The sequence below is a fragment of the Tachyglossus aculeatus genome, chromosome 21 (assembly GCF_015852505.1).
Source record: "Tachyglossus aculeatus isolate mTacAcu1 chromosome 21, mTacAcu1.pri, whole genome shotgun sequence".
NCBI classification, from domain to species: domain Eukaryota; kingdom Metazoa; phylum Chordata; class Mammalia; order Monotremata; family Tachyglossidae; genus Tachyglossus; species Tachyglossus aculeatus.
In genome coordinates, this window is record NC_052086.1 from 6,952,738 (window position 1) to 6,979,697 (window position 26,960).

General features: G+C 43.5%; 1 protein-coding gene across 1 annotated transcript in view; it reads right to left on the bottom strand.

The window, feature by feature from the left end:
- Window positions 1-26,960, bottom strand: part of TTC28 (tetratricopeptide repeat domain 28) — a 478,850-nt gene that overhangs the window by 193,907 nt on the left and 257,983 nt on the right. Inside the window, exons 4-5 of the mRNA XM_038763228.1 lie at window positions 20,634-20,906; window positions 19,345-19,475 (exon numbers count right to left, since the gene is read on the bottom strand). Coding sequence (XP_038619156.1) covers window positions 19,345-19,475; window positions 20,634-20,906 — 404 coding nt within the window. The remainder of the gene's footprint in view (window positions 1-19,344; window positions 19,476-20,633; window positions 20,907-26,960) is intronic.

Below are 26,960 nucleotides of genomic sequence, written 5' to 3' on the forward strand. Positions count from 1 at the left end.
GGAACTTTGATGATCGCTAATTATTTCACCCCTCAATCCCTGTCTCACAAAGTGGTAGGTAATAAACAAGAATATCTGTAATGTGGAGCATGGAACTGATTATTTTGCAACAAATATTTTCAGAGCTAGTGGAAAAGGCACCCTCTCAGGGTCACACCTGGAGAGTTTCCAGTACTCTACCAGTCTCGACTACGGGACGGAGAGTCAAGCAGAGGCATACTCATTCCATTTCTAGCTTGGCCAGTCTGGGCTACCGAGTGGAAGGCCATCTGCTACAAATCAAGACTCCTCTGTGCTGGGCAACATTGGCATGGGAGAGAGTCAAGAACAGAGACTCAAGTTTACTGCGTGGAAGGAGGCAGTGGTAAACCACTTCGGTATTTTTACCAAGAAAACTATGGATACACTAAAAGAACAACTGTAGATGGAGGTGGGGCATTCTAGGAGAGATGAGTCCATGGTGTCACTTTGGGTCGGAGACGAATTGACAGCATAAGACAAGTGGAAAGGGGAATTCGTTCTTCAGACAGTTTTAAAAAGCCATCAGTGGTATTTATTAAGTGCTTACTCTACGCAGGGTTCTTACGAAGCTATTACAGTACAAAGCTTTTGGGAGAAGGCAGTAGAAAAGAGTTAACAGATCCATTACCTGCTTAAAAGGAGTCTTAAGTGTGGGACGTTATGTGTTGCTGTTTACCTTTCAAGCTTCTGGATGGAATTCTCAACTGCTGCACGACAGAGAAGCAAGAGTTCTGGGACCTGGTATCTGTCTGTGTTTTAGCATTAAGGCGAACCGTTTCATTAGACACCTAAAAGTTAGAGGGATTTCATGCTGTCACTGTTATCACAAATCAGCCCACATATGCTGAAAAGGGCATTTTCAACAGCAGCACATTTACTGGGTGCCTTTGTGTGTCAATGGCTGTCAGACCCGACACAGGCCGACTGGGACTTTGCGGCTGATGGACACGCCTTATAAATGCTATTAGGGTGGTGAGACAAGGAGGCAGAAGCCAAAACAGTGTCAAATGCAGCTAACGACAACCATGACAACACAGCAAAATGCAGGCTTTGTGAACGCACAATGCAGTTGTTGCTCTAAGTCCCATATTGGACTTTTCTGTCATACATACAGCCATACACACCAATAAGTGAGTTTCACCTTCAGTGACCTCTTCTTTGACTAGGAAGAATGGCTACATAGAGAGAAAGAGAGAATGAGATGTGTATAGAGAGACATATACATAGAGAGAGATAAATGGAGAGGAGAAAGAAATATTGCACTAGAAATTGGGTCATGTATTTATATCTACATAGTAAATTGACACCCAAATTCTGTTTCCTATTTGACAAGAATGACTGAATTATTGGATGAAACATTATAGGATCAATTTTTAGTCTGGTGTAATCTCAGTGCCTCCAGGAGTTTGGAAAAAAATGGTGAATGGTACAATCAACTCAGTATGGACTATGCCTGCCCTTTTCTAATAATAACGGTATTTGTTAAGTGCTTTACGATGTGCCAGGCACTGTACTAAATGCTGGGGTGGATACAAGCATCTCCTCAACTTAGAGAAAGCAGCACGGCCTAGTGGGTAGAGATGGTCCTGGGAGTCAGGAGGACCTGGATTCTAACCCCAGCTTTGCCACCTGCCTGGGGTGTGGCCTTGGGCAAGTCACTGCACTTCTCTGGGCTTCAGTTACCTCATCTGGAAAATGGGGGTGAAGACTGTGAGCCCCAAGCAGGACAGGGACTGTGTCCAACCTAATTTGCTTGTATCCAGTGCTTAGTATAGTGCCTGGGACATAGAAAGCCCTTAACAAATACCATCATTATTATTGTTATAATATTCTTAAGAGGATGAAGCACTGAAGCTTTGGGAGCTGCCAGACTGAAATCAATCTCCCACTGGTCCCTTCTTTGCCCTCCTCTGGAAAGCTAAATTCCGGCAGGTCATCGCTCCCCGGGTAACTGAAGTGAAGCTGCTGCCCTTTCTGCTCCTCCGCAACACAGTTCTTAAGCGGCATTAAGGAGATGTCATGGGGAATGAGGCGCGGGCAGCTCTAATAAGGTGAACTAGCTAGCAGTCCACACCTGTTATCCTTCTCTCTCCCTGCTGCTGCTCCTCCTCCCTTTACCAGCTTCCCCACGCCTCAGTCCACATAGGCATCGCTTCCCAGATGGACACACAATTTCCTACACTGGGGAAGTGGCTTGGCCTAATGGAAAGAGCCCAGGCCTGGAAGTAAGAAGATCTGCGTTCTAGTCCCTGCTCCCACTACATAATAATAATAATAATAATAATAATAATAATAATAATAATAATAATAATAATAATAATAATAATAATATTTGTTAAGGGTTTCCTAAGTGTCAGGTATTGTACTAAGCACTGGGGTGGGTACAAGCAAATTAAATTGGACACAGTCCCTATCTCCTTTGGGGCTCACAGTCTCAATCCCCATTTTACAGTTCAGGTAACTGAAGCACAGAGAAGTGAAGTGACTTGCCCAGGGTTAAACGGTAGACTAGTGGCGGGCTGCTTCTCACTTATCTGCTGGGTGACCTTGGGTAAGTCACTTCACTTCTCTATGCCTCAGATATCTCACCTGCAAAATGGGATTAAGAGTGTGAGCCCCATAGGGGGCAGGGACTGTTGTCCAATATGATTATCTTGAATCTACCCCAGTGCTTAGTACAATGCCTGGCACTGGTAGTAAGCACTTAAATACCACAATTATTATCATTATTTATTACTATGCAGGAGGAATGGGTTTCAGGGTTAGCAACTTGTGCATGCTCCACAACAGCTCAACCTACTCTACAGGTATGCCACTCATTAGACATTCTAAGAGTACTCTTACAGGGAGCAGTGTGGCCTAGTGGATGGATTATATACCTGTTCTCCTGCTTCAGATCATGAGCTTCAGGTGTGACAGGCACTGTGTCTACCCTGATTATCTTCTAAATTAATTTAGATTAATTAATTTGATTAATTAACTTAGAACTTAGATTGACTTAGAATAGTGCTTGACACATATTAAGAAGGAAGTGGCCTTGTGGATAGAGCAAAGGCCTGAGAGTCGGATAATCTGGGTTCTAATCCCAACTTCACCACCCGTATGCTGTACAACCCTGGGCAAATTCATTCACTTCTCTAGGGCTCAGTTCCCTTATCTGTAAAATGGGGACTAACATTGTGAGCCCCATGGTGGGATATGGACTGTGTAATAATGATGGCATTTGTTTAGTGCTTACTACGTGCAAAGCACTGTTCTAAGCACCGGGTGGGGGGGGGGGGGGAGATAGAAGGTGATCAGGTTGTCCCACGTGGGGCTAACAGTCTTAATCCCCATTTTACAGATGAGGTCACTTAGTGACCTTAAGTGACTTGCCCAAAGTCACGCAGCTGACAAGTGGCGGAGCCGGGATTAGAACCCATGACCTCTGGCTCCCAAGCCCATGCCCTTTCCACTGAGCCAGACTGTGTCCAACCTGATTAGCTGTATCTACCCCAGCACTTAGTACAGTGCCTGATACATAGTATGGTCTTAACAAATGCCATAAAAAGTTAAGCGCTTAACACATCCAATAATAATAATAATATAATGGTAATGATAGGGCACGGTGGCAATCAAATCAGTACCCAAGATTAGTGAGCCTGATGTTCCCATGCAAAACTTACTAAGGACTTATTCGCACCGCCTCAGGAGACAAAGCGGAAAGAGCAACTCCTTCTGTTCCTTCACATTTTCTTTGGCTGAAAAGGCTTTATTCTTGGGCCGACCAACAGCTGCTTGTGCTACCGAGCATTGCTGCCTGCCCAGTATCTTCCTAAAATGGCAGTCATGCTACTAAGATACCATAAAGGAGAGTCTAAAGCAGTGCACACCCACACAGACCCATCCCTCAATCAATCAACCTATGGTATTTATCGAGAGTTTACTATGTGCAGAGCACTGCACTAAGCACATGAAAGAGTCTGATACAATGGAATTTGCAGACATGTTCCATGCCCATAATGAGCTGACAGCCTAGAGAGGGAGACAGACATTGATATGAATGAATAATTTATATGGTATAATTTAAAGATATGAACATAAGTGCCGGGGTGAATATCAAATGTCCAAAAGTCTCAGATCCAAGTGCTTAGATGAAGCAGAAGGGAGAGAAAACAGGGGAAAAGAGGGCTTAATCAGGGAGGGCCTCTTGGAGGAGATGTGACCTTAAAAATGGCAGATGGCACCGAGGTCCTCGTTGCCCTATAATAACACCCTGGCACTAATTCTATCTATTCTGATGGTTTTGACACCTGTCTACATATTTTGTTTTGTTGTCTGTCTTCCCCTTCTAGACTGTGAGCCCACTGTTGAGTAGGGACCGTCTCTATATGTTGCCGACTTGTACTTCCCAAGCACTTAGTACAGTGCTCTGCACACGGTAAATGCTCAATAAATACGACTGAATGAATGAATACTTTCTCCTATTCTGAAGTCAGTGGTCCCTGGATATGGTCACGGCAGTCTGGTCTTTCCTCACATAGCAATAACAGCACATATTATGCTCTGACTGCGTGCCCTAGACAGAAGCCGAAACAATAATGCTGAGCCCAGTTCTGACCTGGATGAATGAGATAACCGGAGGGCTTTCACTGATCTTCCCCTCCCTCTCCACCCTCCTGTTTCCCGCCTTAATCCGCTGCCCCTCAGGTCCCACCCTGCTTCACACCTCTCCTCTGGTCAATCGCTTCTGGATACAGCTGCTTCTGTCACCTTCCTAAAATGCCATTTGGAACACACCATTACCCTTTCCAAATGCTTACGTACTTATTTCGGCATCAAACAGCAGTTGTCTCTTTTTTTCCCCCTATGTGATCTCCTCTCCTGCTACTTGAGAAGCAGTGTGGCTCAGTGGAAGAGCACGGGCTTTGGAGTCAGAGGTCATGGGTTCAAATCCCGGCTCCGCCAATTGTCAGCTGTGTGACATTGGGCAAGTCACTTAACTTTTCTGAGCCTCAGTTACCTCATCTGTAAAATGAGGATAAAGACTGTGAGCCCCTCGTGGGACAACCTGATCACCTTGTAACCTCCCCAGCGCTTAGAACAATGCTTTGCACATAGGAAGCACTTAATAAATGCCATCATCATTATTATTATTATTATCACTTCCCGGCTTGCACTCTTCATTCTTCTCAATCTAACCTCACCGCTCCCACCACTGACCCCTGCTCATGCCTTTCCCTGTGCATGGAACTTCCCTTTCCCCTTGAATGCACCAAACCACATCGTTTCCTACCTCAAAGCCCTCCTAAGAAACCACCTCTTTCAAGAGACTTTCCCTGACTGATTCTCACTTCCAGCTACCACATCATCTTAAATTATGTGTGTATCAGTTTATTTAATAGCTTCCTTTGGTTTTCATCATCTGTACCTATGATTTTCCTTATTCAATCTAATATTTTTTGATTGCTTACTCTGTGCTGAGCACAGTACTAAGTGCTTGGTAGAGAATGGTATAACAGAGTTGGTAGACACATTCTCTGCCCTCTGCCACTTGTCGGCTGTGAGACTTTGGGCAAGTCACTTAATGCCTCTGTGCCTCAGTTACCTCATCTGTAAAAGGGGGATTAAAATTGTGAGCCCCTTGTGGGACATGGACTGTGTCCAACCTGATTATCTTGTATCTAACCCAGTACTTAGTACAGTGCCTGGTACATAGTAAGCATTTAACAAATACCATTTAAAAAAAAATGAGCTTACAGTCTTTAGGGCCTACTGTAGTTCTCCTTGTTCCTACTGTATGATAAGGAACGTACATCTATCTGGACATTCAGCTGTAAAGTCCCTGATGGCAGGGTTTGTGTCTTTTGGTGCTGCCATATCTTCACAAGTGGCTAATACAGTGCTCTATGCACTGCATTAGACTATTTTAGTATTGATGAGGACCAACTGAATCAGAAGAGGGCATTATTATCCAGAACCCCTTAATTCAGTAATAGCAATCAATGGCATTTATCAATGTGCAGTTTTCCAAATTCTAATGGCTCCATGTTACCCTGTGTAAAGGCACCTGGATTCTCCCTGCTGTGTCTGGAAGTGACGATTCCCTAAACAAAAGGGCATAGAGTTTTTCCCGAATCAACAGAAGAACAGATTGACTTCAACTATTCTCCTGCTTCAGTAGGTGACAAGCAAGAAGACTCTCCTTGTGCATACATGTATGCGTCAACTAATCTGGTGCATTCAAAGAAAGTCTTTCACTGCTAGCTATATGTCATGCCCTTTATCACAGGAACTAAAGCATTTTTCAACTTTCCTTCTCCCACATTCCCTAAGCCAATTTTCCCTTTGGGATACATACAGATAAAGCCAGAAGCCAAACAGCCTCCACGCAGGGCAGTTTCACTCTTTCTTTGGAGGAGAGAAGCACTGATTTCCCCATAGAGGCACACAATGGCCGGATATGCCACTTCACCCAATTGCGGAGATGGGAGAATCAAAATCCTTGGATTGCCCACTCCTTTGAGATGACTGATAGCCAGTATCCTCATGCAACAGTGAGAAGTGGGGAAAGAGCACAGACCTGGGAGTCGGAAGGATCTGGGTTCTAATACCGACTCAGCCACTTGTCTCCTGTGTGACCTTGGGCAAGTCATTGTACTTCTGTTGGCTTCGGTTACCTCATCTGTAAAATGAGGCTTGAGACTGTGAGCCCCGCATAATAATGATGGCATTTGTTAAGTGCTTACTATGTGCAAAGCACTGTTCTGGGCTGTGTTCAACCTGATTAGCTTGTATATATCCCAGTGCTTAGTAGAGTTCTTGTTACACAGTAAGCGCTTAACAAATACTATTGAAAAAAAAACAGAGGAGAGGAATGATCAGGCCTCTTGAGACTGGGGTTGAAATGCCATTTGCTTAGTAGCAGTAAAACCCTTTCCAATAGCTTTTTCCAAGTTTGAGATCTAGTATTTTCTCTTACTTAAATCAGAAAGGGCATGTCCAATGAGTCTGCCGAGACTGGAGCATTTATTGTCAGTTTAAAGTAAAGAAACATGCTTTGCCCATTAAAGCAATTAAAAGGAAGAGAGGATATTAACTAGATTAATGTGCTGCCCTTTCGGTTCCAGCAGACAGAGTTTGTTTAAAATGAAAGCTCTGGATAACAATCCTGCTTTTCAGACTCAACGAAGGTTCGTGCCCTAAGAGTTGTAATAACAGCATTGAGGCTGAAATCCTCACACACATGTTTTCAAGTGGGCTGGAAATATGAACACGGTAGATAAACTTGATCCTGTCTATTCTGACCAGTGACTCCAGGAAGAGACTGTTACCGGTTCATTCTGAGGCAAATATAGTATCGGTCCCATGTCCATGCCCTACATGAAAAAAGACTCACAACATTAAATTAAATCTTGTCGAGGCTATTAAAACACACCCATATTGGGAATATACGTATGCCTGAAGGAATCGTCTCAAAGATTAAAGATGCACAGGGGAACAAAATCCTGTCACTGGCACCAACCAGAATTTGGAAATAGAGAGAGAGAGAGCGAGGGGGGGGAAGAGAGAGAGAGAGAGAGAGAGAGAGAGAGAGAGAGAGAGAGAGAGAGAGAGAGAGCACACGAGTGCACTGAACCACAACTGGCTCTATGACTCTTTAGTTTGAAAATATTTGAGTCCAAGATGAAATGAGTTTTTCCTTTCAAAAGGTAATGAGAATTACAGCTCTTGAACAAGGCAGTGGGAGTGTTTGATGAGAAATGCAATGATCCACATCCTAACCTCTTGTCTAATTCTTGCTCCTTCCTTAAAAGCTTGAGGAATCTTTTTAGGGTCATTTTTCTAAACAACTAATTTATCCAGATGCTTGCTTCATGTCACCGTCACTCCGTCTCTCTGAGAGAAGGAGCATGAATTTTTCCCTCCTCAGTGAAGCTTAATTCGCTTCCACTTCTATTTTCATTTGCTCTCAGAAAAAAGTTTAACGCAGTTAACCTCTAAACAGAACAATGCTTTTCTTTTCTTTTTCTAACTTACAGAAAGGTTCCTCATACCCAAGAAATACTAAGAAAGGGACACTACATCTTTAATAAAACTCCCAGTTTGGTTCCAAATATGCTGGCCAGTAACTGCACAAATCCTGCCAAAAACCCAGCAGCCTCCTGGCAGGGCTGGGCCTTCCAAGAGTCGTTCTCTGGCAGCGGGCTTTCACGCAAGCACTAATTTTATTATACCTAGTTTATGATTTTCCCTCATTTCCCGGCTATTTTTAAATATGGGGTTGTAATAGGAGGCGTCTGAAGGCCCAAGAGATGGAAGAACTATTACACTATTGAGTCTCTGTGGTATCGGTGGCCTTTGGAAGTCAAGAATTCAAATGCAATGTCAGTGAGTATTTGAACAGTGGATCCCTGAGGGGGAACTCGCCTGTCCAATGAGAAACACATTTCTCTTCTTTCTTCAGAGAAGCAGACAGGCAGGAATGGCCTAGGGGAATGAGCAAAGTCTGGGAGTCAGGCAGACCTGGGTCCAATCCCAGGTCACCACTTATCTGCTGTGTGACCTTGGGCAAGTTACTTAACTGCTCTGGGCCTTAGCTTCCTCATCTGTAAATTGGGGGTCAAAGACCCGTTCTCCCTCCAGCTTAGAGAGGGGATAAGACTGTGTCCCAACTGATCATCTTGTATTTACCCCAGGGCTTTGCACATAGTAAGCATGTACCAACTACTGCAATTATTATTATTCCTACTATTATTCATTTTTCTGTTAATTTCAACATTCTTTGCAGGCTTGCTCTTCAGAGTTATTTTGTTGAAGTAGAGGAGTCATTCAGCTATATCAAAGTGCTCAGAGCAGGTGAGATATGGAATCTCAGCCTTATGATCATCTTTAAGTCGGAAGTGATTGCCTGCTCACGCCAATATTGATCTCTGCAAAAGGATAGAAGAAATCACCCCATGTAGCCATTCAGGTTGAGGAAAAGAAAACAGGTTGTTTACCTGAGGTGATTTCATATCAATCAATCATACTGACTGAGCATTTATGGCGTGCAGAGCACTATACTAAGCGCTAGGGAGAGTATAATACAACAGAGTTGGTAGACATACCCCCTGCCAACAAGGAGCTTTCAGTCTAGAGGGAGAGACAGACATTAATATAAATAAATTAATTATGGATATGTACATAAGTGCTGTGGGGCTGAAGAGGGTGAATAAAGAGAGGAAATGAGGACAATGTAGAAGGAAATGGAAGAAAAGGAAATGGGGGTTTAGTCAGGGACTCTGAACTATATGACTCTAAAAAATCTCAACCAATAGCAGATACAACTCAGAATTTTCCAAAGCCAGAAAAACCAGTGGAGAGGGAGACTGGTTTTCAAGGCTAGTCCTTGGACAGGAAGTGAATTGTTTATGAAGGAAGGAAAAACCCAAATGCCTTTCCTCCAACAAACTTCTATTCTAATGTATCTAATATCTAATAACTGTAGTAGGAAATCATCAATGTAACATAGGAAGGGGAAAGCTGAGTGCTTTGTTAAGAGGTAAAACTGTGACTTCTACTTTCCCAAGATCTTCATACACAGTAAGCGCTCAAAAAATACCACTGATCGTTTGACTGGTGGTCAGCATTCAGTTGGCTTTCACAGCTGCTGCTGCATATTAGAATAATGATTTGAGAGAACAAAGTCAACAATGAATAGGATCTTTCTTTAATATTGCCTGATGGCTGATAGCTCCCAGCTCACCATCGTGGAGTTGTCTTATGGACTATTTTTTTCCCTGATGAAGCTCAGTTGCTAAATTTTGACCCACTAACACAATCTTCTGTGATCCTCATACAATTTATCCCTAGCTGCATGAACCTGCAGCACTTGGAAGAGTTCAGTGTCATCAGCACACTTCGAAATTTCACTGCACAATCCCTCTTTCCAGATCATGCAGGTTGATGATAAAATCAGTTCTTGCAGATTTCTGGGCTGGGGGGGGGGTGGGGGGGGTGGGAATCCCTGTATTTACCCTCTCTGCCTCTTTAAGTCTGAAGTAATTAGTAGTTCCAGTCCTGTTCAAACTGTTCTCTGCTGTCCTACTTGAGGAGGGCGCAATAAGGAACTTGGAAGCCGGAAATGGGATGGACTTCTGATGCAGGGGTAAACTCTTCCAACTTGACAGGATATGTCTAGCATTACACTTCTTTGAGACTGCCATGTGGGAGCCACTATGAGTGGGCGACTAGTCAGTCAGTCAATCGTATTTACTGAATGCTTACTGTGTGCAGAGAACTGTACTAAGCGATTAAGAGAGTACAATAAAACAATAAACTGACATATTCCCTGTCCACAACGAGCTTACAGTTTAGCAGGAGGGTGAGACAGAAACTAATATGAATACATACATTACAGATAAGTTACAGACTAGACTTTAGAAGCTATCCTTCCCAAAGTATGAAGACGATGATAAAAAATTACTCCATAGGTGTACAGAGTGCTGGAATAAAGAATAAGGTGATAGACAGTACAACCAACTGGAGATTTTCTTTGACACACTTTGGAGGCAGGGGTGGGTGGATGGTCATCATTAACTACCTCATCTCTCCAACAAGCAGTCTTTGGAGAACAACTGACATTAAGTACCTCATTTCTCCCACAAAGGGTCTTTTGAGAACAACTGCCACCTCCACACATCTGCCAACTAGTTCTCTTCCTCCCTTCAAAGCCCTACTGAGAGCTCACCTCCTCCAGGAGGCCTTCCCAGACTGAGCCCCCCCTTTTCCCCTCTCCATCACCCCTACTCCCTCCCTCTGCCCTACCCCCTTCCTCTCCCCACAGCACCTGTGCATATTTGTACATAGTTATTACTCTATTTTATTAACGATGTATGTAGCTATAATTCTATTTATTCTGATGGTATCGACACCTGTCTACTTGTTTTGTTTTGTTGTTTGTCTCTCCCTTCTAGACTGTGAGCCTGGTGCTGGGTAGGGACAGTCTCTAAGTTGCCGATTTGTACTTCTCAAGCACTTAGTACAGTGTTCTGCACACAGTAAGCGCTCAATAAATATGATTGAATGAATGAATTAATAAATACAACTGAATGAATTAATGAGGGGAGAGGTGATTGAGAGATATAAAGCCAATTGTAAAGAATTTCTGTTTGATACGGAGGTGACTGGGCAGGCAGTGGAGGTCCTCAAGGAGTGGGGAAACATGGACTAAACGTTTCTGTAGAAAAATGATCCGAGCCACAGAGTGAAGTATGGGCTGGAGTGGGGAGAGACATCAGAAACAGACACAGACCCTGTAAATGGCAAATACATTAGGCAACAAGGATCTGTGTTTACGCACCCACACAGACTGGAAAGGAGGGTTGGCCTTGGGTTCACATGCATGCACGCACACGAACAACCCTGTATAGTCTCCCATCATCAGTAGCTTCATCTTCCCACATGAAAGGCAGCTCTTTCTATACAGACATATTTAATGTTCCAAGTAAGAAGAAGGACTCGGGGAATTAAAACATTCATTTCGCCCAAGATTAAAGTGGCCCCACTAGACTCTTCAGAACTCAAAGGTAATAATAATAATAATAATAATAATAATAATAATAATAATAATAATAATAATAATAATAATAATAGCATTTATTAAGCGCTTACTATGTGCAAAGCACTGTTCTAAGTGCTGGGGAGGTTACAAGGTGATTAGGTTGTCCCACGGGGGGGCTTACAGTCTTCATCCCCATTTTACAGATGAGGTAACTGACTGACAATTGGCAGAGCTGGGATTCGAACCTCTGACCTCTGACTCCAAAGCCCGTGCTCTTTCCACTGAGCCACGCTGCTTCTCTTGTTTGAGCCAGGAAATAAGGCTGGGTTCACGGCCATAGGGCACACTCTTGATTATCCAGCCCAATCTCTGGCTCGGGAGAATCGGAAAAGCCAAAAGCAGGAATAATCCAAGATGCCCTGACAGGAAAGGTTTCTTCTTGGGTGGCTCCACTGTGACCAGCTGTTTGGGCAGTGGGCCTGAGAAGAGAGGTTTCTGCAATTCACGGTTGGAATTTTTTTGGCGGATGCAGAGGCAAAGAACTTCCAACCATCAAGACCAGAGCCATGGCCCTAGGCAGGACTGAAGTGGCCAAGCCCACACACCACCGTGGCTCTCCCAGGCCACTGCCCTAAACTTTGATGTCCATTGGGGTGGTGTACCTGAGCTGGCTGGTGGAAAGAGCCCAGTTAATCCACAACATTGAGGAACTATACCCTGTTAATTGAGCGTGAACTCAATTTTGGTAGTAGAGTGAAAAGCAAACAGAAATCCAGATAGGTCAAACTTCTGTGGATTAAATAGGGCAGAGAAGCAGCAAACTCAGTAATGCAGTAAAATCAAATCAGAGTTAATCATAAAAATAGTAATTATTATATTTATTAAGTACTTACTATGTGCCAAGCCCTGAGGTAGATAAAGCACAAACAGGCTGGATACACTCCCCGTCCCACAAAGGGCTCCGAGTCTAAACAGGAAGGAGGATAGGTATTTAATCCCCATTTTACAAACGAGGAAATGAGGCACAGAGAGGTCCAAAATCACAAGGTAAGTGGCAGAGCTGGGATTTGCCTGGGTGGTTTCTCCTAGAGTTTAGTACAGTGCTATACACACAGAAAATGCTTAGCAAATACAATTACCAGCACTAGGAAGACAGATTGGAAAAGGTACTAGGGAAAGTACAGACAACACTGTTCCCAAGGGTTGAACTCTGGGGTCTGCTTAACTTTCTGCTCCCATTCATTCATTCATTCAATTGTATTTATTGAGCGCTTACTATGTGCAGAGCACTGTACTAAGCACTTGGGATGTCCAAGTTGGCAACATAGAGAGACGGTCCCTACCCAACAGTGGGAAAACAGTCTAGAAGGGGGAGAGACAGAGACAGAGCCTTGAAGCCGAGGGTGAGGAGTTTCTGCCTGATGCGTAGGTTGATTGGTAGGCACTGGAGATTGATTTACAATCAATCAATTGTATTTACTGAGCGCCCCTTCTACATCCCTTACCTGTCTCTTACCCACAAGAAGCAGCGTAGCCTAGTGGATAGAGCATGGACCTCCTCCAGGAGTCAGGAGGACCGGGGTTCTAATCCCAGCTGTGCTGCCTGTCTGCTGGGTGACCATGGGCAAGTCGCTTCACTTCTCTGTGCCTCAGTTACCTCATCTGTAAAATGGGGGTGAAGACTGTGATCCCCATGTGACTCATGGACTGTGTGTAGCTTGTAGCTACCCCAGCACTTAGTATAGCACCTGGCACATAGTAAGCACTTAAAAAATGCCATTTAAAAAAAATTGAATCTGTTCAAGTAATGCACGCAAGCACAATGTGATTATTCCCCTAACTGCATTGTAGAAACCAAGGTCAATATCTTAACTGGTGAAACTGCCTTGGATGAATGTCCATTTTACATCAAGAACTATTTAGGCTCTTGGTAAGGAGGATCCTTGTCTCTGTGCTAACTAGGGTACCATTTGGATTAGCATTCCAATCCTGGACCTCTCAAGTTACTTATTTGACTTTGGGCCTAATAGTCAGTGTAAATGTCTCATTCGCAAGCAAAACTAAAAAAAAAAGTCCTCATCAATCTTTATGAAATCAGTTTAAATTTCAGTCAGCATTCTTATTCACCTCCATCTAAGCCAACAGGAAGCAGACGGGGAATTGAGCTGAACAAACTCTAGTGGGTCCAAGTTCATGTGAACAGACCGATTCTAGGTTAGGAAAAGTGTTGAGCGTTTCAGGAACAACTCTGATGTGGTGTAGGAAACAATGTGTTTATATGAATCACTGCGTACAAAGCTCTGAAAACCGCTTAATAAAATACGTCTGTGACCATCATCCTGGTCTTAAAAAGATATCAGGAATAAAACATTTCTGAGTCCATGCTAGGAAATATGCCAGTTCCAAATGAACTGAATTAGAACCCCTAACCAAAGCCTCAACTGATTCAATGTAATTTATTGAATTGGAACTCTAAGCAAAATCTGAACTGATTTATGGCGGTCTGGTTGCACGATTCATTCTTGAAAATTCAGGTTTTGCTTTGCTTGAACAAACAACAAGGGATTTCAGTGGCCTAGAAGCATACTGATAGCCATGAGCAGACTTGGTTGAAATGGTGTCTCAGTGGGCTTGACGCACAGAATTCTGCAGCTGGAAGAAACCTCCTTGAGGTCCCATTCTTGTTTCCAGGTGGGGAATGACTAAGCTGCCTAGATCGCATAGTGTCTCTACTTCCCTTAGAGATCTCCAGGGATGGGGACTCCAAAATCCCTCATTAACCACTCCAGTGTTTTATCACTCATTGTCAAGAAGCTCTTATGTCAAACAAAATCTTCACTGCTTTTGCCTCAGCCTATTTCCTCTTGTTTGGTCTCCAGTGGGTAAGAAAAATAATTTGTACTCTCCCCATAAAAACCGTCATATCTTAAAGACAGTTATGAACTAATTCCTTGGCCTTCTCTTTTACCTAGGCCCAAATTTCTATTTCCTTCATCTTTTCCTCATTTGACATATTTTCCAACTCTTTATTTTTGTTGCTCATCTCTGGACCATCTGGACCATAAGGGAGAGTAACCTAAACCAACCATGACACAGTAATAAGGGTCTAACCCATTCAGAGTAGAGTGGAAGGAAAATTTTTGGACTCTTGCATGCCATATTCCCAGAAAAACAGCACAGTGTCCTGCTGGCTTATTGAAACAATCCTCCACTGACTCATATTCAACTTTCTGGACAACTCTGACACGCAGGTTCTATATAATACGAATGATTTACTCCCTTTCCCTTCAGGATTAAGATATTAGGGCAAACACCAGAACCTCCAAATTAACAAATACAGCCACGGGACTATGCAAATGCATCCTCCCTAAGAGCAAGAAAGCATGTCTGACAAAGTATGCAGGTCTCTTTAGGCACATAGTTACTTCTGCACTATTTATTAGCAGGAAGAAAATAGTTTTATTATTATAACTACCATTCAGGTAATAGACACAACAAAGCAGATGGGATCAAAAGAAAGCACAGAAATAATGTGTCCAGCATTGATATGTTGCTCTTAAAAAAATTATGGTACATGTTGAGTGCTTACTATGTGCCAAGCACTGTACTAAGCCCTGGCATAGATGCAAGCTAATCAGGTTAGACACAGTCTCTGGATCACATGGGACTCAATCCCCATTTTTCAGATGAGGGAACTGAGACCCAGAGAAGTGAAATGACTTGCCCAAAGTCACAGCAGACAAGTGGCAGAGGTGAGATTAAAACCTAGTTCCTTCTGACTCCCAGGCATGTGCCTTACCCACTAAGCTATGCAGCTTCTCTACTAAGCCACGCTGCTTCTCTTAGACACCAGTTATAATTACGGCATTTATTAAGCACTTACTATGTGCTATGTACTGGGATGGATACAAAACTATGAGATTGGCCACACACCTGTCCTAAATGGAGTTTATATTCTATCTTGTCCCCATTTTACAGATGAGGAAACTGAGGCCCCGAAAGACTACAGTGCAGACCGGTGGAAAAGCGAGACCTCGATCCCAGGTCTTCTGACTCCCAGTACTGTGCTCATTTCGGTAAGCCACCCTGCCTCCATATTGTCTTCTTAGTTGAGGGTTTGCTTACTCAACAATCCTATTTTTTTTCCCCCAAAGATCCTGACACATAAATTGCTGAAAAGATTTCCAAGGTTTTGGCTGCTGATGAGCCAATATTTCCTATGAGGACATGGTTCTCCAGTACCAAGAAACATTTTTACCTTCTAACCCAGTCTCCTGTACTACTGAAGTAAAACAATTACCTCATTACACTCTCTCACACACAAACCCTGTGGGTGGAATTCACATCAGCAGCACTGCAACTTTATAATAATGTACATGGCAAAAAAAAGTCCACCAGGAAGGCCAAGGAAAATAGCATTGTTTTGGGCGGAAGCTCTGTGGTCAGGGTGATGTCATCAGAAAGCGCCAGATTAATTTCCTGTGGTTACATCCTACAGGAAATCCAGGAGGTTTGGCTTTGTCCCAAGCCCAAGAAGTCATTTGTTGTCAATACTGCTAATTGTTAGTCCAGATGGATCATAAATTAAAATTTATCGTGTAAAAAATTTACTCCACAAAATTCCAGAGTGTGAAATTTGGGGGCAAAAGGTGCCTAAGTTTTGGGTCGCCAAAGTCAACCTAAACTACCCGCTGATGTGTTTGGGGAGACAAAATTAGCAGCAGACTCACTAAAGCGGTTCCAGAAAACACATGACATCCACTCCTAACCTTCACATCCCTCTTCCCCAAGAACTCTCCAATGAATAATAGTAATGACAATTGTGGTATTTGCCAATCAATAATCAATCAATCAATGGTATTTGAGAACTATTGGGTACACAGCCCTGTACTACGGTCTGGGGAGAGTATCACACAGTAGAGTTAGATACAAAATCCCTGCCCATAAGGGGCAGAGCTCACAGACTACAGGGGAAGGAGGACATTATAATACATTACAGATGGATATGAACGTGCTGTAGAGTGAAAATCAAAAGGCTTAAGGGTCACAGATTCAAGTGTATTCAACATAGAAAGGAGGGCAAATTGGGGAAGTGAGGACTTAGTCAAAGAAGACGTCTTGGAGGAGATACGATCAGTAGAAAATGGGAGAGTGGTGGTCTGTAACATATGAAGAGAAGAGAGCTCCAGGCCAGAGGGAAGAGGGGGGCGAGGACTTGGTGGCACTACATAGGAGACTAAGGTACAAATTAGTAGGTTGGTGTTTGAGAAGCTGAGTGTATGGATTCGGTTGTAGTAGCTCAGCAAGGTACAATGGGGGGGTGAGCTGATGGTGAGGAGTTTTGGTTTGATGTGGAGGTCAGTGAGGAGGCTGATCAATGCTTGGATCAGTGTAGTAGCAGTTTGGATGGATAGAAAGAAACAGATTCTTAGAGATGCTGTGAAGGAAGGACTGACAGGATTTGGTGACATTGAATATGTGGGCTGAATGAGAGAGATGAGTTGAATGTAATGCTGAAATCACTGACTTTTAGGATAAGGAGGACAGTGGTGTTCTGGGAATATGTGTGTGGTGGGGGGGCGGGGGACGACAGGGTTTGGGTGAGTAGAAGAGGAGTTCTGTTTTGGACATGTTAAGTTTGAGGTATTGATGAGGCACCCCAAAAAAGGTGTTCTGAAGGCAGGGGAAAATGCGAGACTGGATACAGGGAAAAAGCCCAGGGCTGGAGAGATAGTTTTGGGAATCATCCACATGAAGATGGTAGCTGAAGCGATGGGAGCAAATGAGTTCTCCAGTCAGTCAGTCAGTCAGTCAGTCAGTCAGTCAATGGTATTTACTGAGCACTTAATGTGTGTGCAGCACTGTACTAAGAGCTTGGGAAAATATAATATAACAGTAAACAGACACATTCTCTGCTTACAACAAGCTTACAGTCTAGAGGGAGTGGGTGTAGATGTAGAATAAAAGAACCATGAGAGGACAGCGTCAGTGAAGCCAAGTTTGGATAATGGTTCAATGAGAAGGGGGTGGTTGACTGTGTCAAAGGCAGCTGAGAGGTCAAGGAGGATAAGGATGGAGTAGAGGCTGTTGGATTTGGCAAGAAGGAAGTCACCACTGACACTAAAGAGGGCACCCTCTATGGAGTGAAGGAGGCTGGAGGGGGTCAAGGAGAGAACTGGAGGAGAGAAAGTGGTGGCAGCAGGTATAAACAATGTGATCAAGGAGTTTGGAAAGGAAACAGAGGAGGGAGATTGGGTAAAAACTAGAGGGTGTTTTGAGGCCAAAGACTTTAAGACCTTACTAGGGGCCAAATTCTGGGCTAAGCACTGGGGTAGATTCAAGACGATTCAATCCCACACAGTCCCTGTCCCACACAGGGCTCAAACTCTGAGGGGGAGGAGGAACAAGTCTGCCCAGTGGGTAGAGCCCAGGCCTTGGTGTCAGAAGGTCATGGGTTCTAATCCCAGCTCCTCCACTTCCCTGTTCTGTGATCTTGGGCAAGTCACTTCACTTTTCTTTGCCTCAATTCCCTCATCTATAAAAATGGGGATTGAGTCTGTGAGCCCCAAGTGGGACAGGCACTGTTTCAAACCCAACTAGCTTGTATCCATCCCAGGGTTTACACAGTGCCTGGCACATAGTAAGTTCTTAACAAATACCACAATTATTATCATCATTATTATTATTGTTGTTAACAAGTATTTAATTTTACAGATGAGGAAAACGAAGCTCAGAAAAGTTAAGTGACTTGCCCAAGGTCACACAGCAGGGAAGTGGAGGAGCTGGGCTTTAGCATTCACTATCTCTAGTATCACAAGCTAGGTGCTGAGGATGAGACAATTTTACTTCAGACAGAGCTTTTCCCTGAATAGAAAACATCATTTCTTAGCCACAGCCACTTACGGGGCCCTTGAATAACTAACAATGGTTTAACTAACTGACCCAGGGTAAGTCACTTAGCCTCTCTGGGCCTGTTTCCTCATCTGTAAAAACAGAACACAATACCTGCTCTCCCTACATTTTGGACTGTCAGCTCTGTGTGGAACACAGACTGCCTGGTCTGATCAGCTTGCATCTAACTGGGGACTTAGCACAATGCTTTGGCATAGAGTGAGTGCTTAATAAATACCACAGTAGCAACGGTAACAAGAACATGAGTCAAAATAATCTTCCTACACAAACCAAACTCCTTCCACTCAATCTTACTAACTTATTAAAAACTGCCTACCTAAAATTGTGAAAACAAATGATGTTCATAATACTACAACCTTAAAAAATGCTTCCAGATGTAAATGGAACCACATATTACCACCTCTCCATCCTTCTAATCATAACCTGATTTATCCCTCACCCTCCCAACATCAATTGCTCTATTTTACACAATGCACACTTTCAGAGCTTCAAATATTAACCACTTCCTTTCATTTCAGGGATTACTACCTAAAAGTACACTTCTGCCTCGATCATGGTATGCAAGATACATCATAGACTTACTGGGGTTTGAGTCATATTTAATATGCTTCTATTGCCTGGCAAAAAGCCCAGAGTATTTTGAAATGACTGGAGTAAACACTTCAGAGTTTCCTCCAAAGGGATCATAAGTGTTAGTAGAAGCATACTTATAAAACACTTAAGCTACATTTGAAGAACATAGAGACTTTACTATTGAAACTTCTGCAAGATAAATAAAATAGTCTGGTGTTTGCCCATTTGGGGTGGAAAATACGTTCTGTCTCAGGAAAAAACACCAACACATGAAATAAAATTTCCCCACTGAATATGCTGAGTAGGCTTCTTACCTCTCGGTCCTTGAGTTTCATGGCGAGCACCAGCTGATGTCTATGATTGGTGAGGGCCTCCCGGTAATTTCCTTTGGAGAAGAATGCGGAGCCCAGATTCCCATGAGCTCGGCATTCCCCCGTCTGGTCACCTGAAGGGCATACCGGGAGAAAAATAAAATTAGGGCATCCAAGGATTGGAGGTGGGGGCATTTTCTTTTTAAAGGATATCCCAACCTGAAAATTCAGCATTTACAAAATGGCAAGGAACATGCCTACTGACTCTGTTCTACTGTACTCTCCCAACAGCTTAGTACAGCGGAGAAGCAGCATGGCTCAGTGGAAAGTGCCCAGGCTTTGGAGTCAGAGGTCATAGGTTCAAATCCCAGCTCCACCACTTGTCCGCTGTGTGGCTTTGGGTAAGTCACTTCACTTCTCTGGGCCTCAGTTACCTCATCTGTAAAATGGGTGTGAAAACTGTGAGCCCCCTGTGGGACAACCTGATCACCCTGTAACCTCCCTAGTGCTTAGGAGAGTGCTTTGCACATAGTAAGCACTTAATAAATGCTATCATTATTATTACAGCGCTCTGCACATGGTAAGTGGTCAAAAAACACCACGGACTGACTGATCTTTCAGAATCGTCCCTATTTGCCCAAGAACTTAACAACAAGACAACCTTGCACTGGGAATTAACCAGCAGATTCAAGTTCGATCAATGTTGTCTTTGCTTAAATGAAGAGTTGTCAGGGATTCAGATGTCCAGGAATGGAGAGGTTAAATACCCTGACATGAACCAGATGTTGTGTTCAACCCACTCCCTGCCCTACCAATGACCCATAAGACTGAGCAACCATCACCTTGTTATTTCAGGTACTTTGGTCCAGAAAAAACAACAGCTTTGTTCCCTTTCTGAAAACCCATATAAACCTGTTATGTGACTCCCTCATTATTTTGGAGAAGTTACCGATTACCACCCACTGTGTGATGAATGAACTCGAGAGTAAAAGATGGATCCTGAAAGCTCATCCATCCCCACTAACAGATAATGGATTTGCATCCAAGATTCCTGGGAGATGAAGCCACTGCCCTTAACCTTCCTGGAATCCTCCCGACCCAATATGAGAACAGGCACAGAGACCTGAGCAGTCTGAACGGGATGACTTACGCACAGTCTATCAATCCTCCCTCTCCTCAGACAGTTCACTAATTCCATCGACACAACTTGCTAAAAATTAATGGGCTCCATTTTTATTAATCTGCCCTAAAATTGAGAATTAGCCAAAAAAAAGAGAGAGATGTGAACCCACCTAAAGTCTTGGCTACATCCAAGTCCTGTTGCATGTATCCGGTGCTCTTCTCTGTGTTTCCGAGAGACCAATAAGCACTGCTTAGGGCAGAGAAAACTGATCCCCTCAGTTTCAGACTGCAAGTCCCAATCTTCAGTGCAGCTTCTAACACAACCACGGATGCTCCGTGATGCCCTGCAGTCAGGAGTTCTTGGCCAACGACTGACACCACCACAAAAGGGCTCTTGTCCAGTTTCATCTTCTGAAGTTGCTGATAGGTAGGTTCCAGGGACTCTGAAATGTGGAAGGACGGCAGAAGAAACCAAAACGTCACTGAAGGGGGCTGGTGGAAAGAGGCTGTTAAAGACACACACGTTCACACTGCATAATATAGACAGAGTCAGAAACCAAGAGAATCCCAAAACATGGAAACAAGTAGGAGAAAACAGCATGGCCCAGAGGACAGAGCCCGGGCCTGGGAGTCAGAAGGACCTGGGTTCTAATCCTGGCTCCTCTGCTTGTCTGCTGTGTGACCTTGGGCAATTTACTTTAACTTCTCTGTGCCTCGGTTCCCTTATCTTTAAAATTGGGAATGAGACTGTGAGTCCTAAGTGGGACATGGATTGTGTCCAACCTGATTAGCTTGTATCTACCTGAGCGTTTACTGCAGTGTCTGGCACATAGTAAGTTCTTAACAAATACAATAAAATAAAAACCAAAGTGGGAAATATAGGGAGCAAGGGTTTACCCAGTGCTACCAAGAAATGTGCCAACAAACCGTTGGTATATCACAGTAGAGTACTTTTTCTTAAATATTCTTCAGAGAATGAGTCTTTTGTTAGTAGCCAGTGAAGAGTAGATAAGTAGTTCTCAAAAGCCAATAGGGGAAAAGGGAAAGAATGATTTCTGAATACTACACTGCGCAATAGGTCGAGAGCAACCCTAACTCTATACGAATGCATATTTGCAATGGTTGCTTGGTGTATTTGAGGAGACAAAACAACAAGTTAAGAACCATTAGTCATGTAACACAACAGACTGCCAGGGTTAAAGGAATTCACTTGGGCTAGGTTTCATCCAAAACACAAGAACTCTGAGAAGCAGTGTGGTCCAGTGGTTACAGCATAGCAAGTTGGAAGGGCCTGGGTTCTAATCCCAGCTCTGTCACTTGTCTGCTGGGTGACCTTGGGTAAGTCCCTTAATTTATCTGGGCCCCAGTTACCACACATATAAATTGGGGACTAAGATGGTGATCCCACTGAGGGACTGGGACCGTGTCCAACCGTCTTTGCTTGTATCTACCTTAGTGCTTTGTACAATGTCTGGCACATAGTAAGCACTAAAATACTATAAAACAAAAACTGTAAAGATTTTCCAATCCTCTATATTCCTTTCCCTCTTTCTCCCTGTTTCACAAGATATATCAAAGCAGTGATGGGACCACGTCAGAACAATTCCAGAGGTGATGGGGACAATTACGGTTTGGTAAGCCTCAATTCAATACCTAACAGAGGAATGGAACTGCTAATTAAGTTCAGGATCAGTGAGCACTTGGACAAACACAACCTGTTGGAGGGATAACAACATAGTTCCTAAGAGGGGATAACATGGTTCACTAATCTGCCGGAATTTTTTGAAAGGGCCAAAGTACTTGTGGACAAGGTGGAAAAGCAGTCAGCACAACGTCAGGTTTTCAAGAGGCCTTCGACAAAATTCCACCCCAAAGGTTGTTGAAAAAAACCCACACAGTCATGGATTGATGAAGTTGTTCTGTCACAGGTAGTAGAAGACGAGCTAAAGGATAGGAAGCAAAGGGTTGGGATAATGAGTCTCTTTAGATGATGGAGGGAGTGGAAGAGGGAATGGTCAGTAAAACCTCCAATTTTTCAGATGATGTTGAGCTCTTCCAGGTGATGAAATGCCATGCAATTGGGATAAACTGCAAGAAGATCTCATTAATCAGGAAGGGTAAGGACAGGGTGAAGATGGAATTGTTGTTAATTAAGTCCCGCAACGCCAAGATGAGGGGTCATCTATTGAAACTTGGCAGCAGGAGAGTCTACACAAACTACAGGAAACATTTCAGAGAAGCAGTGTGGCCCAGTGGAGAGAGCCCAGGCCCGAGAGGCAGAAGACCTGGGTTCTAATCCCAGTTCTGCCACCTGTCTGCTGTGTGACCTTGGGCAAGTCTCTTCACTTCACTTGGCCTCAGTTTCCTCATCTGTAAAATGGGGATTCAATACCTGTTCTCCCTCCTACTTAAACTGTGGGCTCCATGTGGGATAGAAACTGTGTCTGACCTGATTTTCTTGTACCTTTCCCCAGTTCTTAACTCAGTTAATTAATAATGGCATTTTTTAAGTGCTTACTATGTGCCAGTGCTCTGATCCCGGCTCCACCACTTGTCTGTTAGGTGACCTTGGGCATGCACTTCACTTCTCGGTGCCTCAATTCCCTTATCTGTAAAATGGGGATTGAGACTGTGAGCCTCACGTGGGACAGGGACTGTGTCCAACCTGATTTGCTTGTATCCACCCCAGAGCTTAGTATAGTGCCTGGCACATGGTAAGCGCTAACAAATACCAATTATTATTATTATTATTATTACCAACTCTATAATACTATACTCTCCCAAGTAGTTAGTACAGTGTTCTGCGCACTTCAAGCGTTCAATAGGAACCACTGATTTTAGTGGTAAGTTTAATAATAATAATAATAATAATGATGGCATCTATTAAGCGCTTACTATGTGCAAAGCACTGTTCTAAGCGCTGGGGAGGTTACAAGGTGATCAGGTTGTCCCACAGGGGGTTCACAGCCTTCATCTCCATTTTACAGATGAGGTAATTGAGGCACAGAAGTTAAGTGACTTGCCCAAAGTCACACAGCTGACAAGTGGCATAGCTGGAATTTGAATCCATGACCTCTGACTCCAAAGCCTGTGCTCTTTCCACTGAGCCACAGTGCTTCTAAATTTGTTGTTAGCATTCCTAGAAAACAATGATACTTTCATGTTTTATTTTGCCCTTAGCAAAATGGAGGGTTGGACTCTGTGAACACAGTGTCTTAGCCAACTGTAAAGTTTCAAAATGTAATTTGTACAAGTTGTGATTTAAAGTGCCATTTCTCAACTATTAGCCTGAATTAATATTAGCCCAGAAACCTCAAAACCCACTGGTGCCTACGATATATTTTTCTTTGATCTGGTCGATGGAATCACGTGTCGGGAACATCAGGTGAGCTGGGGTCCTGAGACTTGGGCCCTGAGAACATGTGCACAGATCTAAGTGCATAGATGCTGAATGAAGATGCGTTGCAAATTATATTAACAATCAAAATAACAACAACTATGGTATTTGTTAGGTGCTCACACACTCATGCCAAGCACTGGGCTAATTGCTGAGGTAAAACCAAGATCATCAGGCCTCCTTGCTGATCTCCCTGCCTCCTGTCTCTCCCCACTCCAGTCCATAATTCACTCTGCTGCTCTGAGCATTTTTCTACAAAAACGTTCAGCCATGTTTCTCCACTCCTCAAGAACATCCAGTAATAATAATGATGGCATTTGTTAAGCACTTACTATGTGCAAAGCACGGTTCTAAGCGCAAAAGTTGCCCATCCACTTCCATATCAAACGGAAACTTCTTACCTATGGCTTTAAAGTACTCAATCACCTTGCCCCCTCCTAACTCACTTACTACAACCCAGTCCACACACTTTGCTCCTCTAATGCCAACCAACTCACTGTCTATCTTGCCACTAACCTCTCATCCACATCCTGCCTCTGGCCTGGCACGTCTTCTTTCTCCATATCTGACAGAGAATTACTCTCCTCCACTTCAAAGCCTTATTGAAGAAACATCTCCTCCAAGAGGCCTTAGCTAACTAAGCCCTCTTTTCCTTTTCTTCCACACCCTTCTGTGTTGACCTGACTTGTTCCCTTAATTCACCTCCCCTGCTCACCAGCACTACAGAATTTTCGTATATATTTGTAATTTATTTATTTATTTATATTAATACCAGGTTCCCCATTTAGATTCTAAACTCACTGTGGGCAGGAAATGTGTCTGTTATATTGTTGTTTCATACTCTCCCATGCACTTAGTATGGTGCTCTGCACAGAGTAAGCGCTCAATAGAGAAGTAGCATGGCTCAGTGGAAAGAGCACGGGCTTTGGAGTCAGAGGTCCCGGGTTCAAATCCCAGCTCTGCCAAATGTCAGCTGTGTAACCTTGGGTAAGTCACTTAACTTCTCTGTGCCTTAGTTCCCTCATCTGTAAAATGGGGGTTAAGACCGTGAGCCCCCCATGGGACAACCTGATCACCTTGTAACCACCCCAGAGCTTAGAACAGTGCTTTGCACATAGTAAGCGCTTAATAAATGCCATTATTATTATTATTAATAAATGCAAATGAATGAATGAATGAACTTAGAACAGTGCCCTGCGCACAGTAAGCACTCAATAAATACAACTGATTGATTGACTGATTATAAAGGCTTTCCCATAAGTGAACGCGAAGGGAATATTCACATGTGAGTCTGCGTATCCATGTTGGTGAGTTGCTGACGAGTGTAAGGGGGATACCACGGAAGAATAACGAGGAGGGCTCTTAGTGGCATTTAACCAATCTAGAGTGCGAGGCCTGAACGAACATACCATATATCTCCCTGTGCCAACCACAGAACCGTGGGCCCCTTGATTCATATTCCCGAGAGGATGAAGTCTCCGGATAAAGAAGAACCGCAGAATGGCCCAACTCTGCGAATGAAGTCCTTATTTCATGGAGCAAGGACAAGCACAAAATTCTGGATTGTGAGGAAATGCTGGACTTGGTGGGGAGGATACTTCCCAAGATCATAACACACCTATAGGCTGCCCGCCCCTCCCAACCCCCCAGTCACCTGATCTGTTAACTGGGGATTACGAGCCCCATGTGGGATATGGACCATGTCCAACCTGAGTATCTTGTAATCTACCCCAGTGCTTAGTACACTGTCAAGCACAGAGTAAGTGGTTAATAAATACCCGCCCCAAAACAGGGCAGCAGACAGCACAGTAGTGGTACCTGAGCAGAGTGAAACTTCATTCATTCATTCACTCAATCATATTTATTGAGCTCTTACTGTGTGCAAAGCAAAGTACTAAGCACTTGGGAGAGTACAACATAACAACAAACAGACATATTCCTGCCCACAATGAGCTCACAGTCTAGAGGGGGAAACAGATGCTAATATGAATAAATACATAAATTACAGATACATACAGATAGTATTTGTTAAGCACTTACTATGTGCCAAATACTGTACTAAGCTCTGCAAACTAAGAAATTTGGACACAGTCCATGTCCCACATGGGGCTTCCAGTCTTAATCCCCATTTTTACAGATGAAGAAACTAACGTCCAGAGAAGTGAACTGATTCATCCAAGACCACAGAGCAGACAAGTGGCAGAGCCAGGATTAGAACCCAGGTCCTTCTGATTCCCAACCCATGCTCTATCCTTTACGCCACACTGCTTCCTCAAAGCCGCCCCAAATCTTCACACCAAAAGAAAAAATATATATAGAGAGGGGTGGAGATGAAGTACCTAAATTGCCACTAACTTGTGTAACTTTACTCCCCTTGGCACATACCACAAACCAAGAGGCATATAAACACAACATATACACTGACAAAGAGGGACCCATCCAAACAGATGGTTATAGGGTCGCCAAGACAGAGTGGCAGGTGCCACCATCACTGCTCGTAGCAACAGAAAAAGAAGGAAGCTGTACAGACAAACACAGTGACACTCACTCACCACACTTAGGGAAAAAAAAATAGTCAAGGAAATATATATGGGAACCACTCGGAGGCATGCCCACGCAGACATATATATATATATATATATATATATATATATATATATATACCTGGGAAAAGAGGTTCATACCTGGACAAATTCAGTGCTATTCAGAAACTTACATGACCACACAGAGACACACACATACAGTGATACCCACTCTAATAAAATTCATATGTGCGTGCGTGCGCACACACACACACACACACACACACACACACACACACACACACAGAGAAACCCACTTCAAATAAAATTCACAGGGATACAGACATACAAATACACACACACACAGCCATGAAAATACAATTGCAGAAATCAGGAACACACAAACTCTCATCTGTAGCATTTGAGTCCCTACTGTCCATACAGTTATTCCTCTGGACATGAACATACCAAATCTCTCTGTTTCTGCCTCTGAGCTCTCTCTCTCTCTCTCCCTCTCTCTCTCTCTCTCTCTCACACACACACACACACGAACTTATACAGAAAAAACAGATACAAAC